Source organism: Saccopteryx bilineata, chromosome 12 (genome assembly GCF_036850765.1).
Source record: "Saccopteryx bilineata isolate mSacBil1 chromosome 12, mSacBil1_pri_phased_curated, whole genome shotgun sequence".
NCBI lineage: Eukaryota > Metazoa > Chordata > Mammalia > Chiroptera > Emballonuridae > Saccopteryx > Saccopteryx bilineata.
The window spans coordinates 24,469,876-24,487,533 of record NC_089501.1 but is presented as its reverse complement, the minus strand read 5'-3'; the positions used below and the strand labels follow the sequence as shown (position 1 = coordinate 24,487,533).

Genomic DNA, 17,658 nt, shown 5'->3' with positions numbered 1-17,658 from the left:
GCTCCACGTTGTATTAGTGTCTTTTACTTTATCTATTTTTAGAGATTTGAAAATTGCAAATTCTTGAGGTGAGAAGTAAGGCAAAAACTCTGTGCAGTTCCACAGCGGTTCCAGGTTTTTATGTTTTATTCAGAAAATAATGTGTTTGCCTTTTATCAGGAGACTGTACAGCTGGATAGATTTAAAGTTGGCCATTATGTTTTAGAGCAGCGGTTCTCAACCTGTGGGTCGCGACCCACAGGTTGAGAACCGCTGTTTTAGAGCAAGAACTGGAGGGCATATTAATGTAAGAATGTTGAATAAATGGGATATAATGCTTCCATGCAATCATATAAAATTCCTGAGATCAGGATATTTCAGGTCTTGATAAATTTTGATATCTATTGTTTTTGGGAACCACGGGCTCCTGTTCTGTACCAAGTTTGCAGCAAAGGAGAGTGAACTTCTATCTCTATTAAATTATTTTTTCAAGCCTATACCTGTTATCTGCATTGAAGCATTATTTTAAATTTTGTATAAAATTCTAATATAGATAGAATTGGCATCTTTAAAATATTTTTATCAGGTAGGAATAGTTGATGTGTATGTAGTTTACCTTTTAGGAGTTCTACTGAGGAGAGTCAGTGTAGCATGAATTTGTAACATACAACTGAGTTTATAATTATATAGCTGTATCTTTTTATAAAGGCCTAGGAATGATGGGCTGTTGTTGTAAGCTTCATTTACCTTTTCTAATCCTCCATATTATTGGCCATATTACTTAAAAAAATTCCATATAAATGTAAAACAATAATAAGTATATCACCTAGATATTTTCCTAACTAAAATCCTAACTTGATGACTTAAATATGCATAGCACTTAGATTTAATATCATAGAATATTGTGGAGATATTTTTCAGATTATTTGGCACAGCATTCTTGTGTAGTAGATAGAAGTAGAGATCGGAAAATGAAGCCAAATTTTTTGTTGTTGTTGTTATTGGGATAGATATGAGAAAATGAAGATGGAGACAGACCTGAATCTTGGTGAGGCCCTGTGTAAAACCTTATTCACCAGTTCTCCCAATTCAGACTCTTCTTTAAGTTAGAATGGCCATCGACTTGCATATCATTTAAATGTCAGTGTATAGCAGTGTATTTTGCTGCTTGAAAAAAATCTTTATTTTATGTGGTGATTTCACTAAATGGTACCGTATGTTACTCTTTTGAGAAAGGAAATTTGAGAAGAAAAAGTTATCGTGAGTCAGGATTCAGCATTGACTTGGTTAGAAGTTAGCACTTTCAAAGGCTATAGTAAGGCTCATTGAAACTGTGGTTAAAGCCTCAAATGCTTCCTTTATGAGAAAAAGAGCAAAGGTCCTTGACAACAAGGTTTCTGACATCACTCAATTATATCAATGATTTTCTTGTGTTTGTGTGAGCAGCTTGTTAGCTGTGGACCTGGAGAATCTGTTCCAGTGATGCATAGAATGAGAAGCACTGGTTAACATATTCCTAACAGTCTTGTATACTAATATAAATAATGATATCCAACTTTTATTTTAAATAAAGAAAATGATGGAAAGAACTGTAATTTTTTATTCTTAAGAATATATTTCCTGGGCTATAGTGGCACAGTGGATAGAGCATTGATCTGGAACACTGAGGTCGCCGGTTCAAAACCCTGAGTTTGCCTGGTTAAGGCACATACGAGAAGCAATCAATAAACAGCTAAAGTGAAGCAACTATGAGCTGATACTTCTTGTCCTCCACAAGCTCCTTTCTCTGTAAAGAATGTATTTTAAGAACTGTGAAAAACCCAAATATTGACCCTTCTATATTACACCAAGTCCAATATTAATTTACTTACCTTAAATTAGTTGACTATCATTTCTTTACAATGTATTTCAAAGTCTTACAAAATTACTGAATTGAGTTGTTGACCTTCTTGAAATGTAGCAGAGTACATTTAAGATTCTTTTGCCAATCTGATACAAAATTTTAAATTCAGAGCCTCAGAGCAAATCTTTAGTTTACCCCTTCTCTAGAAGGTTGGGTTATAGAATTCCATTTTACATGGCTTCAGCATTTCACAGAACTCCCTTCATAAGTGAAAAATGATCTATCACCTATCATGCTTGACTTGAGTCAGGAGCAACTGCTGAAATAAGCCAGAATGTGTCTGATATGGGTGAGGTAGAGCCCACCAGGAATCCCTCCATGAAAAACAAAACAAAACAAAGAAATGTTTAAATGTGAGCTTGGGTGGTTTCTAATTTTACCAAAATGTAAATATGGCTTCAGTTGAGAATTTTATTTTTCAGTACATTTACTTTCTATTACTTTGTTCAGTGACTCTCTCTAGATTGTGTATCTAACACTAAACAAAAAAAATGAGATTTTAATGGAATAGATAAAAGGATAAAAAATAGGAAAAGAAGCATGGGTAAATACATTAATGATCTTTGGAGAAACTCCTGGTTTCTTTTACTAGGATTAATGTGAGGGCTACTGCAAAAATTGCCAGAATAAAATTGCTTTTAATTAATTGTAATATTTTTAAAGGTAAAAAGCCACTTGTTTCTACATGTTTTGGAGGTAGAATATGTGAATTTTAAAGGTTGTCAAGCCAGGCCGACAGGAAAGTGTTAGGATCATATAAATTGTCAGCCTAGTGTCAACATATTTAAATAAAAATCTTTGCCGACTTTACTAGTTAATAAGTGAGGCTTTTATAGGTCCTTCTATTAAAGACTTTCTCCTATTTGTGGCATTAAACTTGAGAGGCTTTGCTATGTGATGTGGTTTGGAATTTACCACATTTTTATCTTCAAAGGAAGGAGCACCACCATTTCATTATGCAGGTGGGGTGGGTAATGTTCTCTGTGTTCAGTAATAGCTTGAGGTAATGCCTGTTGGAGGGAGCGGCACTGGATGAGTTTGGCCTTCTACCAGGTCTAGTTAGTGTAGTGGTAAAGAGTAAAAAATCCACTGTGTCTGGGTTCAGATCCTGGCTGACACTTTCTTGCTCTGTGACCCTGGGCAACTTGTATTTTTTTCTACTATGAGGTTCTTTTCTTAATAATTCCGTTTACATTTTAATAAACCACTTGTCATCTGTGAAATCATTTCTACGGCTCTTTGGCATGTAATCATCTATTAACTCCATAATGAGGTTGGATGCAGTCACATGCATTTTACCAGGGCTCACCAGGTCTCACAGGCTTATTTTTGAACTTCAACTTGTGCCTGAGGCTTGAAAAGTCTGCACAGAGACTGGGATTGCTCACAGGTGTGAGTCCCCTCCTATGATGGACAGATGCTTACATATATTTGGGACAGAGGATTGCTGGCCTGGTTTTTTTGGTTTGTTTTTATTTTTTGTTTGTTTTTTAAATTTATATTTACTTCCTTGATTTACACAGCTACTCTTCATTTTATTTCAGTTATAGAAAGTGCTGTACTAGTGACTTATAGTTGAAGATAATAAATAATTGAGTTGTGTTTCACCTTGGATATTGCCTATGTAAAATTTGAAATTGACCCCTGTACACAGGGCATGAGAGATCTAGGAAGAGGCAGACCACTCCAGAGTGGTAGGTAATAGTTTTAATAATCAAGGGAAATTACTTATGAGGCTTGTCAGCGGTGGTCACAAGATGGGTAGATTTCCATACTTGCCCATCAGAAGTCTTCAAAGTGTATATAGAGTCCTTAGCAGGGTTCAGTCATGAATAGCATCCAGATGGTACCAATGACACCTTTCTCTCTAAAGGCTGTGTCAGTGGGTAGGACCTGTGTTCTGAGGACCCGGGAACAGGTCCAGTTGCCTGGGTGTAGCTCATGGGTCAACCTGTGACCACATACTCTCAGTGACCTCCTCCAACATGAATGAATAAATGTATTTGTGTTCTTCGACACAGTGTGTATATAAATATTTGCATTCATAATGCATTTACATTCTGGGGTAGAATTTTAAATATATTATCCTTTGTGGTCTTAAAAATTTGAAGCCTAGAATAGAGAACATTGAAAGTGTCTTTAGTGCTCTTATATTTTTGCTTTTTGATTTACTGCTCTGTCCAGCCAGACCAACTCGATGATTTAGTTTCAAACATACTATTGCAATTCAGAATCCATTTCTAGTTCAGTTTCCTGGATGTGGCCTATTACTACTCAGGTAGATATATAGGAAAGAAAATGAATGAATAATATAGAGGTGATGCAGAAATCAAACACCCTTGGTTGTGAGCTTTTAACCAGATTGTGCACTACCTATAATTTTCAAAATATTTACAATCCCAGTGGTCTGAGTCAGGGAGGTGTCAGTGAACTATGGCCCACAGGCCAACATCAGACTGCCATCTGTTCTGGTAGATAAGGAAGGTGTTTTCCTAATGGAAAACCTACCTGATGAGTGCTCAGGGAAAACTGCTTATGATATGATAATGTTGCCCTTATGAAAATTCTGTTTAGTCTTTCTGAGCATGTTATATGGAAACCATGTGATTTTTCTTATTTAGGCTCTAGCTGTTTAATATGTGCATAGGTTTCATCTGAATGGCATATATACAGAATCAACTGTAAAGAATGGAACATGAAAAAGTAAAGGTGCTTTAAAAACAACCTTGTTGAGTGTTAGGGGCTTTACAAGTATCATCACTAATCTTTGAACCACTGTACTCTATGTAGCTCTTATTATCTTGATTTTACTGGGGAGGGGATTGAAGCTCAAAGCAGTGAAATAGCAAAGCTATGTATGGACTTAGTCATCATCGCTCCATGGTGTGTCTAGACACACTATCTTTCCTCCACCATCTAAGTGGTGGTGTTTGCCAGTTCCTTAAAATTCCTTAGGTCTTATTAATTGAAGTTCAGGAGATTTTAATCTTGTTCCTCAGCAAAGATAGTAAAGAATAAAATTGGATTATTTTTTTTCTGGTAAATTCAGTCTTATTAAAGGAAGACTGTTCTGTCAGAGTATGGCATTTATTTTGAATCATAAACAATTTTAGTAGAAGCCAAATAATCTTGAATTATATATATATTAAATGTATATTCTTGGCTGGAAGTAGAACTCTAGGGATGAACTAATTAGCTAATATATGAATGTGTTTGAAATGAGTTCTTCTCTCATCATTAAGAGTTGTTTGTATCTTTCAATAAATGATAGGTTCATATGGTGACAAATGTGTTCCAAATTCCTTCATGAAAGAGCTAGGCTTAAATAATATTTGCACATACTAATTAACTACAAGCAGGGCAATAGATTTTTCCTTGATCTGAAATAATTATCTTTTAAGGAATTTTTATTTATAAATTTTCTTCTTCCTCTTCTTCTTCCTCTTATTTTCTTCTTCTTCTTCTTCCTCCTCTTCTTTTTTCTTTTTTTATTCTTCCTTTCCCTCTTCCTCCCCTTCTCCCCCTTCCCCTTCCCCTTCCCCTCCTCCTCCTTTTCCTTCTCCTCCTCCTCCTCCTCCTCCTCCTCCTCCTCCTCCTCCTCCTCCTCCTTTTCCTTCTTCTGTTGTTCTACTTTGGCATTCATTGAACAAGAGCAATGTATAATGAGCAGTGACTCATATTATGCCTCAAAGGTCTTAGTCCTTTGCATTTCCTTGGGATAGGTGTTCCTAGAAAGGGAAAAAAATGCATAAACTAAGCTATCCCAGTAGATTTCAGATGAAATGTGATCTTTATTTAAAAGCATCAATTTTTTTTTTTTTTTGTATTTTTCTGAAGCTGGAAATGGGGAGGCAGTCAGACAGACTCCCACATGTGCCTGACCGGGATCTACCCGGCATGCCCACCAGGGGGTGATGCTCTGCCCATCTGGGGCGTTGCTCTGTTGCAACCAGAGCCAGTCTAGCGCCTGTTGCAGAGGCCATGGAGCCATCCCCAGCGCTTGGGCCATCTTTGCTCCATTGGAGCCTCGGCTGCCGGAGGGGAAGAGAGAGACAGAGAGGAAGGAGAGGGGGAGGGGTGGAGAAGCAGATGGGCGCTTCTCCTGTGTGCCCTGGCCGGGAATCGAACCCGGGACTTCTGCACATCAGGCCGATGCTCTACCACTGAGCCAACCAGCCAGGGCCAAAGCATCAATTTTTACACTTTTTCCAATAGTCCATTTTTCTGGGAATAGACTATATTAACTCAGATTATAAATGAAATTATGTTTAATATATTCAATAATAAGTTTCTTTTTGTTCTTTTGAGTAGTTATGTTTCTTTTTGTTCTTTTGAAATTTTTTGTGAAGTGTGTTGGCTTCTTTTAATGAGTTTTGGGGATTATACCAGTAAACTTATATTGTAATTTTTGATCAGCATAAAGCTGACCTTTTCCAAGTTAGTTTAATTCAGTATTATATGTGTCCTGATGTGGCATGTATTAATCTTTCTTTGTATCCTTACTAGAGAAAAATTATTTTAAAATTGATAATCACTTAAGTAAACAAATTTGTGTATCTCAGCTTCACAATTGGAAAAATGTAATTTGTCCATTTTTGAGGGTCATATAAACAATTATGCTATATTATTTTTGCCAACATATTTTGTCCAAGACTTAATTTTTTTAAACTGTATATTCAAAGTGATTTTTAAAGATATAAAAAAGAAACATTGTCTGTATCTTGAGCTAACTAAAGTGTGTTCTTTACAAACAGCAAAGAACCATGAAAGATAATTTTGTCTAGTTCTTGCTATTACACTTACCATATTTCCCCATGTATAAGGCACACGCTTTTCTGGAAAATTTGGGATCTAAAAACTGGGTGCAATTTATACAGTGGTTGTAGATTTTTTTATTTGCATTTCTTGCTTTTTCGTGCTTGTTTTTGAGCTCATTGTTGAAGACAGTGATTCGTCATCCGACACAGGTGAGGACAAGCTAATGGATGGGAGTTTTGACAGTGATGAGGAATTGTATGAATTTTATGATGAATAAAACTTGAGTTCAATAATTTTATGTAATACTTTTGTTTTTTCAAATTTCGGGCCCCAAAATTAAGGTGCATCTTATACATGGGAGTGTCTTATGGGGAAATATGGTAATCAGAAAATTAAGACTGGGTTGATGTTCAAGAGGAAAGAATGAAGAAGACTTTGTACAATATATACATTTTTAAATGGCCTTCACAAAATGTTCATAGCTGTCTAGGGCTCTACTGACTTTTTAATTTTTCCAGTTCAACTTTGTTCTAAATGAACCTGACCCTGCATTTTATTGAGAAGTTTGACTTCAGAAAGGATTTGAGTTTAATATTCATTCTGTTATGATTCCACAGAAAGCATCTCTATTTCATACTCCCTCATGGAACAACCACCAACTGTTTAATTAATTTATTTTTTACAGAGACAGAGAGAGAGTCAGAGAGAGGGATAGATAGAAACAGACAGGAGAGAGGTGAGAAGCATCAATCATCAGTTTTCCATTGCCGTTCCGACACCTTAGTTGTTCATTGATTGCTTTCTCATACGTGCCTTGACCGCGGCCCTTCAGCAGACCGAGTAACCCCTTGCTCGAGCCAGCGCCCTTGGGTCCAAGCTGGTGAGCATTTTGCTCAAGCCAGATGAGCCCGCACTCAAGCTGGCGACCTTGGGGTCTTGAACCTGGGTCCTCCACGTCCCAGTCCAAAACTCTATCCACTGCGCCACTGCCTGGTCAGGCCAGCTGTTTAAATAAGTAGACAGAAATCTCTCTACATGCTAGAGGTTTAGGCTATATAGTTTTGGTGTAGGGATAGTTTTCTGGGGGTGCCTAATATTTCTTACTACCAGTCCCTTCGGTAAGCAGTGTGCCTAATATTTCTTACTACCAGTCCCTTCGGTAAGCAGTGTGCCTAATATTTCTTACTACCAGTCCCTTCGGTAAGCAATGTGCCTAATATTTCTTACTACCAGTCCCTTCAGTAAGCAGCTTAGGAATGGAAAGAAATTCTGGCAAGTTCAAAGTAGGCTTGATTTTTATTTTCAGATAAATAGATTGCAAAGCCTGGTAAGGGGCTTGCCCTAGTGGAAGCATCCCAAGGCAGTGACAGAGTGCCTCTCAGCAGATTGGTGCCGAGGATTTAGCAATCTGTGAAATGTCTGTTCAGAGATAAATTCCCTCTGAGCATCCAGGAACTTGTCACCAGTTTTCTGACATGACTTGTAGGTATTTGCTGTAGTCTTACCACCAGTAGCAAATACAACTGAGAGAGTAAGATGTTTTCTTACTTGTATTTTTATCCCCTCTGCCTGACTGAATTTCTTATTCATTACAGTATTGTCTTCTTTTGTTCTGCCATTTATCTCAGTGAAACTTTAAAATAATGAATTAGAATGTATTTCTTTTAAATAGATTATAATACTATATTTAATGATGTCTTGAACTTAGGAACATGTGTATCAAAGATCATGTATTATAGAAGACTATTTATTTAAGACTTTCCAGTGAACCTTAAATAGCAAACAAGGATTATGCATAATGGAATTAGCTCAAGATATATTATGTGATGTCTGTTGTAAGATTCAATCAAATTTTCTACTCTGCCCCTATTGGTCAAATAAGTTTGTAAAATATGATTTTCATGTTTGCTCACTTATAGTTTGCATTGGGGGCTGGGCAGCACCAGGTATATGTGGGTCTGTGAAATTGCAAATTACCTTCCTGCTTGGGAAGGGCCATTGTTTTACTAATGTTTGCTGGAGGAGAGGTTTTAGCGCCAGAAAAGTTTGAAAAGGAGAGAGCAGGAGAAGAGGCAGAAAGAAGCCATGTTTGCAGAGTGCTGAAGGAGAAGCCATGTGCAGAGAGAGAGAAGGTGTGCAGATGGAGAACCAGAGCTGAGGGGCTTTGGCAAGCTCTGCTGAGACTGGTAGAGCCTTTGATTCTAGGAGGAACCAGAGAAGTTTCTCCTAGTTGTGGAGCCAGATAATATGTCAGTGGCTTTGGGAGCTCTGAATGAATGAAGTGGGAAGTGTTTTCCCTGTGTGTTTGCTTGTTGGCTGGTGCGAGAATTTAATAAAGGAATGGCCCACCATTTTTTGGCTCCACTGTTTCTGTACCATCTGCCCGAATCCAATGAGAACCTGCATGTGAGTGGCCAGGGTGGCCACAAGTGTTGGCCTTGCAACCCTCTCTCCAATTTCTCTTTAACTATATGGCTGCTATAATTTTATTAGTATTTAAAATGTGGCTTGTGTTGAGTCATAATTTTGGATCAAATCCTTGAATGGCTTCAATATAACTAGAAGAAAAGTAAAATTTTATTATATCTATTTAGTTTTTTTTGTGCCTTACATACTTTTCATGTTCCTCCCAGACACTTTTGGGAAAATTTATGTTTTTTTAATATATCACATTTCTATAGATTTCTATACCTTTGCTCCTGATTTTTCTCCAATTTCAGTTTAGTTTTCATTCTGGCCTGGCAGATCCTTACTCATCTTCATACGAACTCCATGAAAACTTTTCTAACCAACCCAGTGTACATAGCTGTATGGCCAGCAGCCACGGCTGCCATCGCTGCCAGACAGGTGCAGGTTCCCATTAGATTCAGGTCGACGGTAAAGAAACTGTGGAGCCAAAAACTGGTGGGCCATTCCTTTATTTTAGCCTCACATCCGGCAGGCAAGTAAAAATGCAAAGGGCTCCAAATGCCACTCATTCAAAGCTCACAATGCTACTAACATATCCAGGTTTTCCTAGAATCACAGGCCCCCACCAGTCTCAGTCACCTTGGTTCCCCATCTGCCAACATGGCTTCTTACTCTGTAAACTGGTTTCTCCTTCAGCACCCTCCCATCTTGGCTTCTTTTTTTCCTCCTCCTCCTCCTTTTTTCCTCCTTCTCCTCCTCCTCCTTCTTCTTCTCCTCCTCCTCCTCCTCCTCCTTTCTTTTTCCTCTTCCTCTTTCTAAAAAACTATCTGGGCCCACAAAGACCCCTCCTCCAGCAACATCAGCATAACAAAGCCCCTTCCCAAGCAGGAAGGTAATTAGAAATTTCACCTGGGCAGCGCCATTCACGTGAGCAACATCATTTTTAACAATAAAAGTGAGCAAACTCAAATAACATAAATTTTACAAACTTATTTGCCCAACAATAGCCAATTTATTTGTTAATTGTAATCTTTGTGAGTTTGGCCATACTGCTATTATTCCTTATAACACATAGTAATACACATGCACACGTGTGTGTGTGTGTGTGTGTGTGTGTGTATAAATATAAGTATATATATATAACCACCCATGTCTGTCTGTGCCATTACTCAGGATAGGAACAGTATTTTTTGTATATCTGTCCTCTAGTTCAGTACATTGAATTAATCCTTAATCTTAAAGTACTTCACAAAAATATTTTTAAAAACCTTTTACCTAAAGGCTTATTGGTATGGTCTATATGTGGAACATAGATAGATAGATACCTCTTAGATTATAATTTATTTTAAATTGTAGAATAAAAACATTGTCTCTTAAAAATGTTCTTAACACTGAGGTCAAGTGGACCAGGAACTATTTCTCAGTCTCTTGACTGAGACAGCAGCGATATGTAACAAATGGTTGGGAGTGACCCACTTATTTTGTACTACTGGTTGTTATTGCTCTTCAGAATCCTGGAGTCTAAAATTAACAATGGCTATGAAGGACAGCAATTAAGGCCATTTGTCTTCCAAATGCGCCAATGTAGGTTTCACTAGTAGTTTAAATTTATACACTGAGGGCATTCACCATTATAAAGGGCAATGGGGGGCCCTCAGGCATGTGTTGCAAAGCGATAAGTCATTTTGGGGTTGATAGCAAATTATATTTTGAGCAAAACTTTCCCCTTGCTATGCAAAGATGCATTTCCTAGCAACCTCTTTTCATTGATTAAATTATAAATACTTCCTTTTTTATGAGAGCATTTATAGAAAGGCTATTTTGAGCGAATTTAAAGGAAGGTATTAAGCTTTTAAGCTACTGAAGGTTAGTTGTTTTAAAGGATTGATGTAGTTATATGAGTGATTCAAGGGCACGCACATACATATTCTGCTTTTGAAAAGGTCATTAGGGCAGTAGTGTCTGTTGGACATATCTGATCTCTCCTTCCTTGCCCATGATGTTGGTTTGTTTCTGTCGCTGGTAAGGAATGTAACTTTTATTTATATTCAAATTGACCAGCTTTGATGAGGAAAATGAATTCCTTGTTTACAGAGAAGAATTTATAGGACTGAAATTTACCATTCCCTGGCCTGCTAGTTGGTCACTGAATTCAATGAGTTTCTTCACAAAGATTCCTCATGGAAACTAAACAGATAAGCTCCTTGAAAGGAGACAGGTTATTGGTTTTTCTCATTAAATCCACTGCTGGATTTTTAGTAGTACTAATTCATTTTCCTTTAAGATTAGGCATATAGGCCGGTTCTTATTGTCATGATTTGAATAAACTAAATAATTATGTTGAGTTGTGTGTGCCTGTATATTTGTGGGCTAAAAGCAGAAGTAATTACTCTATCTCTGTTATAAAATTTCCACTGAAAATAAAGCCAGGGAAGATGACTGATGTAAAGGGGAAAAGCTATCTACATGTTTAAAACAAGCGGTTATTAAATGAAGTGGAAGTGGTGAGCGTGCTTATAGGCTGATCTCATTGGTTTTATGCTTCAGTTTCCCCCCTTGTAGTAAGTCCTACTTGTGTATGAGAATAATCTAAAATAAGTATTGAAGAGCATATCACTGACCTCAAACGTTTTTTACCCTATATGTTTTAATTATTTTATTTGCTGTTATAGGTAGATTTCAAAGTGTTCTTTTAAAGCAAGGAACTTGAGAAGACTGAAGTATTAACTTCACTGTTATGGACTTGCATTATGTCAAAAGATGGTTTTCACTCTTTTTCTTTCTCCCTACCAAAGTTGCTAAAAACTATTTTGATTCTGTGCGGTTTGTAAATTGCAGAAAAAAGCCTTACTATACATGTATCTAACACTATACATGTATATCATATGATTTTTAATATTTTAAAATCTGTGCTAACTTCACCTTTCCTTCTGAGACTTAAACCGGTTTCTTATTCAAGCAGAAACTACTGAGAGAAATATTATTTTATGTAAATATTTGATAGGTATGGTGATAAAAAGGAGTACCATTTACTATTAAAATTATGAGTACTACATTCCATATTTCAGTATAATATTTCCTTCTCTAGTATATTCTCCATTTTTAGCAAGCATGTTTAGAATCGCAATCAAAATGTTCTTCTTTTCCCCTTTTAGGTGGCTGTACTTTTGATGATGGTCCCGGGGCGTGTGATTACCACCAGGATCTATATGATGATTTCGAATGGGTACATGTTAGTGCTCAAGAACCTCATTATCTACCACCTGACATGCCTCAAGGTGAGAGCCATTCTGTTTCATTTGTTTATTTAGATATTATTTATTCATTTGAGAGAAAGGAGAGAGAAAGGAGGGGGGGAGGGGAGGAGCAGGAAGCATGAAACTCCCATTTGTGCCTTGACCAGGCAAGCCTGGGATTTTGATCCAGTATTGTCAGCATTTCAGGTCATTGCTTTATCTACTGTGCAACTACAGGTCTTTAACCCAATGTTGAAGGGATCGCTTTGGAATATGTAGCATTTTCTTATTTTAGGTATAACAACAATAGTTCAATTGTTATAATAAGCTACTGTGGTCAAACCACATGACCATTACTAAGAGCCTTAATATTAATTTGCTTTTCCCTCAATAACTTTCTTCAAGAGATAACTGTATCTTTGTTATCTCTGACTTTGGAAAAATATTTGTGTTGTTTTTAAATTCCTATTTAATAAAAAAGCCAAATGGAAATTGTAAAGCCAGGAGCCACCATCGTGGCCATTCACATGTTGGTTTGCATTGGATTCGGACAGTCAGTAATGAAACCACGGAGCCAAAAACTGGTGGGCCATTACCTTTAATCCTACTTGCACCTGGTGGGCAAGTAAAAACACACACTGGGCTCCAAAACCCACTCATTCAGTGCTCACAAAGCTACTGACTTATCCGAGTTTCCTAGAATCAAAGGTTTCTAGCTCACTAGCCTTATTCACCTCTTTTCCCCATCTCCTTCCTTCTCTCTGCACAAACTCTGCACTAACTGGCTTCTCTTTCAGCACTCTGCCATCTTGGCTGCTTCTCCTGGCCTGCTCCGCATGGCCCTTTTCTGCTCTCCTCCCTGCTCTCTGCCTTCCTCCAAGAACACCATCACTCTTCTCTCGGAACAATGTGATCTCTCTTCCTTTTAAAACCTTTTGGCGCAAAAGCCCTCCCCCAATACACATTAATACAATCACGCCCATCCCAAGCAATCACCTAGGCGACGGGGCTCCACGTGGGCAGTGCCATCTTTAACAGAGTGAGCATAATATATTTTATCTGCCCAACAGAAATAAAAATAATAAATTTAAAAAATGAAGAAAAAATAAATTATTTCAAAATAATCTCAAATGTAAGAGCAGCTCACTTGGTATCTGTACACGATTGATACAATCAGAATGAAGGGGAAGGACTTTTACTGGAAGATTGCTTATCTTGTTGTCCCTCTGGTTATGAGCATGCCACCTGCTCTGAGGAGAGGGAACCAAATTGTCAAGTGTAGAAGGTCTTCCTGAGTGAATTGTAGAAAAATAGGGCTGAGCCCTGTCCATTTCTTATGCTGACCTTGTTAAACCCTTCAGTTTTTGGTTTTGTGAAATTACATATTTTCTTATTGTTTAAACAAGTTTGAGTTGAATTTTCTCTTAACTAATATACGTAGGATATCAATATCACTTTATATGTTATCAGAATAGAACTTATGAATCCAATTCTATAGGTTAGTTTGGAGTTTATTCCAAACCCTGTGTATATATATTTAACAATATTTATTAATTGCAAAAATTAAAAATGGGAACAGGAATTTTAAAATAATGTACTAAAGAGAATAAATTGTTTCCTTGCAATATTAAAAATTAATAAGTGTGGTGCAATTATACGCTACATACAATCAAGTGCACATAATAGACTGCAGAGGAGAACACTTTCCTCTACCCTCAAGCCTCTTCTGGCTGGCCTCACAATCAAATAGACACGAAACAGATTAGCAAGAGAAAATAACCACATTTAATACCTGCATATGTACGAGAACCCCACATACCTGAGACAGAAACCCCACATGCATAAGAGAGGTTCAAAGATAGAAATAGAACGTGAGTATATAAAACATCTGAAGCTGGAGAGGAGGTGAGGTGCCCTGGGGACTTCAAAGGGTCATTGCAGGATGATAGAAGAGCTTAGTAAATAGAAGGTTGTCTTGCCCTATAGATAGGTCAAAGTAGTTATCTCTGATTATCTTTTTTTTTTTTTTTTTTTTTGTATTTTTCTGAAGCTGGAAACGGGGAGAGACAGTCAGACAGACTCCCGCATGCGCCCGACTGGGATCCACCCGGCACACCCACCAGGGGCGACGCTCTGCCCACCAGGGGGCGATGCTCTGCCCCTCCAGGGCATTGCTCTGCCGTGACCAGAGCCACTCTAGCGCCTGGGGCAGAGGCCAAGGAGCCATCCCCAGTGCCCGGGCCATCTTTGCTCCAATGGAGCCTTGGCTGCGGGAGGGGAAGAGAGAGACAGAGAGGAAGGAGTGGGTGGGGGTGGAGAAGCAAATGGGCACTTCTCCTATGTGCCCTGGCCGGGAATCGAACCCGGGTCCCCCGCATGCCAGGCTGACGCTCTACCGCTGAGCCAGCCAGCCAGGGCCTGATTATCTCTTATTATGAGCAAGTTACACTAGTTAGTTAAAGGGAGGGGCAGAAGTTTCCCTTGAGCCTGCAGCTAATGTTGCCATTAACTCAAAACAAGCTTGTTTACCACAGAGGCACATCATGTGATGGCTTTGACCCCCACAATAAAAATATAAAGGCAGTCCCCAGGTTATGAATAAGATAGGTGTAAAGCCAACAGCCAAGACCATCAGCACAACAGCCTAGCCCATGCAGGTTCGCATTGGATTCGGACAGTTGGTAAAGAAACAACGGAGCCAAGAACTGATGGGCTGTCATCTTTAATCCTAGCTTGCACCGGGCGGGCAAGTAAAAACACACACTGGGCTCCAAAAACCACTCACATTCAGTCTCACAAAGCTACTGACTTATCCGAGTTTCCTAGAATCAAAGGTTTCTAGCTCACCAGACTTATTCACCTCTGTTCCCCATCTCCTTCCTTCTCTCTACACAAACTCTACAAAAACTGGCCTCTCACTCAATACTCCGCCATCTTGGCTGCTTGTCCTGGCCATATGGCCTCTTTCTGCTCTCTGCTCTGCTCCCTCTGCTCTCTCATGCTAATCATCCCAGGAACCAAGAGTGCAAGCTCCCGTTCTGCCCCCATATTCTGCCCCCATTTTATAGTGTAGATTCAAAACCTTTAATCCAATATACAAAATAGGGAAGTCTCTAATACAAAGTCACTTCTCTGAGGCATGATTGGATTGTACCACCCCACATCAAAAAGGGTGGGAAAGGCCTAATCCCAGAACCAAGCCCCAGGCTACAAGGATTCTCAACACACATTAATATCACCTGGGCAAAGGCCTCCACGTGGGCAGCATCATCTTTAACAAAGTGAGCATAATACATTTTATCTGCCCAACAATAGGTTTTGTAAGTTTGTTCTTAAAATGAATTTGTATACTGTATAAGTTATAACAGGTACATTTACCTATTAAGGTTAATCTAGAGAGATGTTTGTCTTGGCATAGTATTTATTTTTACCATTCTGTGTATATAATTATTTAAACATTTTCAAACCTATAGAACCTATCTTGTTCATAACCCAGGAACTGCTTGTAATAATATTTAACAATGTAATATATTTATATACTATATAGTGATATATAATCATTGATTGTAATATAATCATACACAATTGATGAACTGATTGTCTAGTACTAATCATTTCAGTTTTAAAAGATATTTTTAGTATTATTAATATGATAACTTTATTTTTTATGACAGAAACAGAGAGGGACAGATAGGGACAGACAGGAAGGGAAAGAGGGAGAAGAATTAATTCTTTGTTGCGGCACCTAAGTTGTTAATTGATTGCTTTCTCATATGTTCCTTGACCGGGGGGCTACAGGAAGGGAAAGAGATGAGAAGCATTAATTCTTTGTTGTGGCACCTTAGTTGTTCATTGATTGCTTTCTCATATGTGCCTTGACTGGGGAGCTACAGCAGAGCGAGTGACCCCTTGCTCAAGCCAACAACCTTGAGCTCAAGCTGGTGAGCCTTGCTCAAACCCAATGAGCCTGTGCTCATGCTGTTGACCTCCGGGTTTCAAACCTGGGTCCTCCATGCTCCAATCTGATGCTCTATCCACTGTGCCACCACCTGGTCAGGCCTGTGATTACTTTAAAATGCTTTAATCTTTATGAAGTTTCTAAATTCAGAAAAGCCTTTCTAAACTGAGTATGAATTTTAGATATGAGATTTTAGACGTAGCCAATGGAAATAAAAATGTCAGGTTTGGTGATTGAACTTGCTAAGTGATATGTCCTAAAAAAACAAAAAGTAAAAACATCTACAATAAACAATAACATGCCAGAAGTACACAAAGAAAACAAAACCTAAATCCTACATTTTCAAATGAATATAGGAAATACATCCTTTGGAAAGTTTTTAAATTATTTCAACTGGTGATATGTGCTTGGAGAATAGGGTGAAGTAAATCTGTTGTCTATTGTAAAGCCAGGAGGCATGGCCAAGGCCACTATCACAGCAGCCTTCTGGCCTATGCAGGTTCGCATTGGATTCGGACAGTCGGTAAAGAAACAATGGAGCCAAGAACTGATGGGCCTTCATCTTTAATTCTAGCTTGCACCCGGCAGGCAAGTAAAAACACACACTGGGCTCCAAAACCTAGTCACATTCAGTGCTCACAAAGCTACTGACTTATCCGAGTTTCCTAGAATCAAAGGTTTCTAGCTCATCAGACTTATTCACCTCTGTTCCCCATCTCCTTCCTTATCCCAGATACAAACTCTACACAAACTGGCTTCTCACTCAGCACTCCGCCATCTTGGCTGCTTCTCCTGGCCTACTCCACGTGGCCTCCTTCTGCTCTCTGCTCTGCTCTCTCCTCTAATGATAATCTCAGGAACCAAGAGCACAAGCTCCCGCTCCTCCCCATTTTATAGTGTAGAAATCCAAACTCTTAATCCAATATACAAAATAGGGAAGTCTCCAATACAAAGTCACTTTTCTGAGGCATGATTGGATTGTACTACCCCACATCAAAATGGGTGGGAAAGGCCTAATTCCAAAACCAAGCATCAGGCTACGAGGATTCTACCTGCCCAGAGACACACATTAATATCACCTGGGCCACGGCCTCCTCGTGGACAGTGCCGTCCTTAACAAAGTGAGCATAATACATCCCATCCGCCCAACATCTATTCTAAATTGTCACTTTCCGTGGCTGAGTTGGCCAATGGTAATTTATGAAGCTGAATTGAGCCATAATTTTCTTGCCAGAGGAATAAATTGATACTAGGTGCCTTACACCCTTTGCTTCTTATGTTTGACCCCTATGTTGGCAGCAGACTCATTTAGTTTTGTGCATAGGTTTTTATTTTCCCTCACAAGTACATAACCTTATTTTCCTGGTACATGTTAATTAAAGAAACTCCTATAATTTTTTACCAGAGCTTTCTCT

The 17,658-nt window shown here is 38.5% G+C and overlaps 1 protein-coding gene and 1 non-coding gene across 7 annotated transcripts in view; one reads left to right on the top strand and one right to left on the bottom strand.

The window, feature by feature from the left end:
- Window positions 1-17,658, top strand: part of PTPRK (protein tyrosine phosphatase receptor type K) — a 591,572-nt gene that overhangs the window by 124,383 nt on the left and 449,531 nt on the right. For all 6 annotated transcript variants that reach the window (XM_066248523.1, XM_066248520.1, XM_066248518.1 and 3 more), the window contains exon 2: window positions 12,205-12,327. In XM_066248523.1, the coding sequence (XP_066104620.1) occupies window positions 12,205-12,327 (123 nt within the window). The remainder of the gene's footprint in view (window positions 1-12,204; window positions 12,328-17,658) is intronic.
- Window positions 5,990-6,065, bottom strand: TRNAI-GAU (transfer RNA isoleucine (anticodon GAU)). Its single transcript has one exon. It is a non-coding gene; the product is annotated as a tRNA-Ile (tRNA).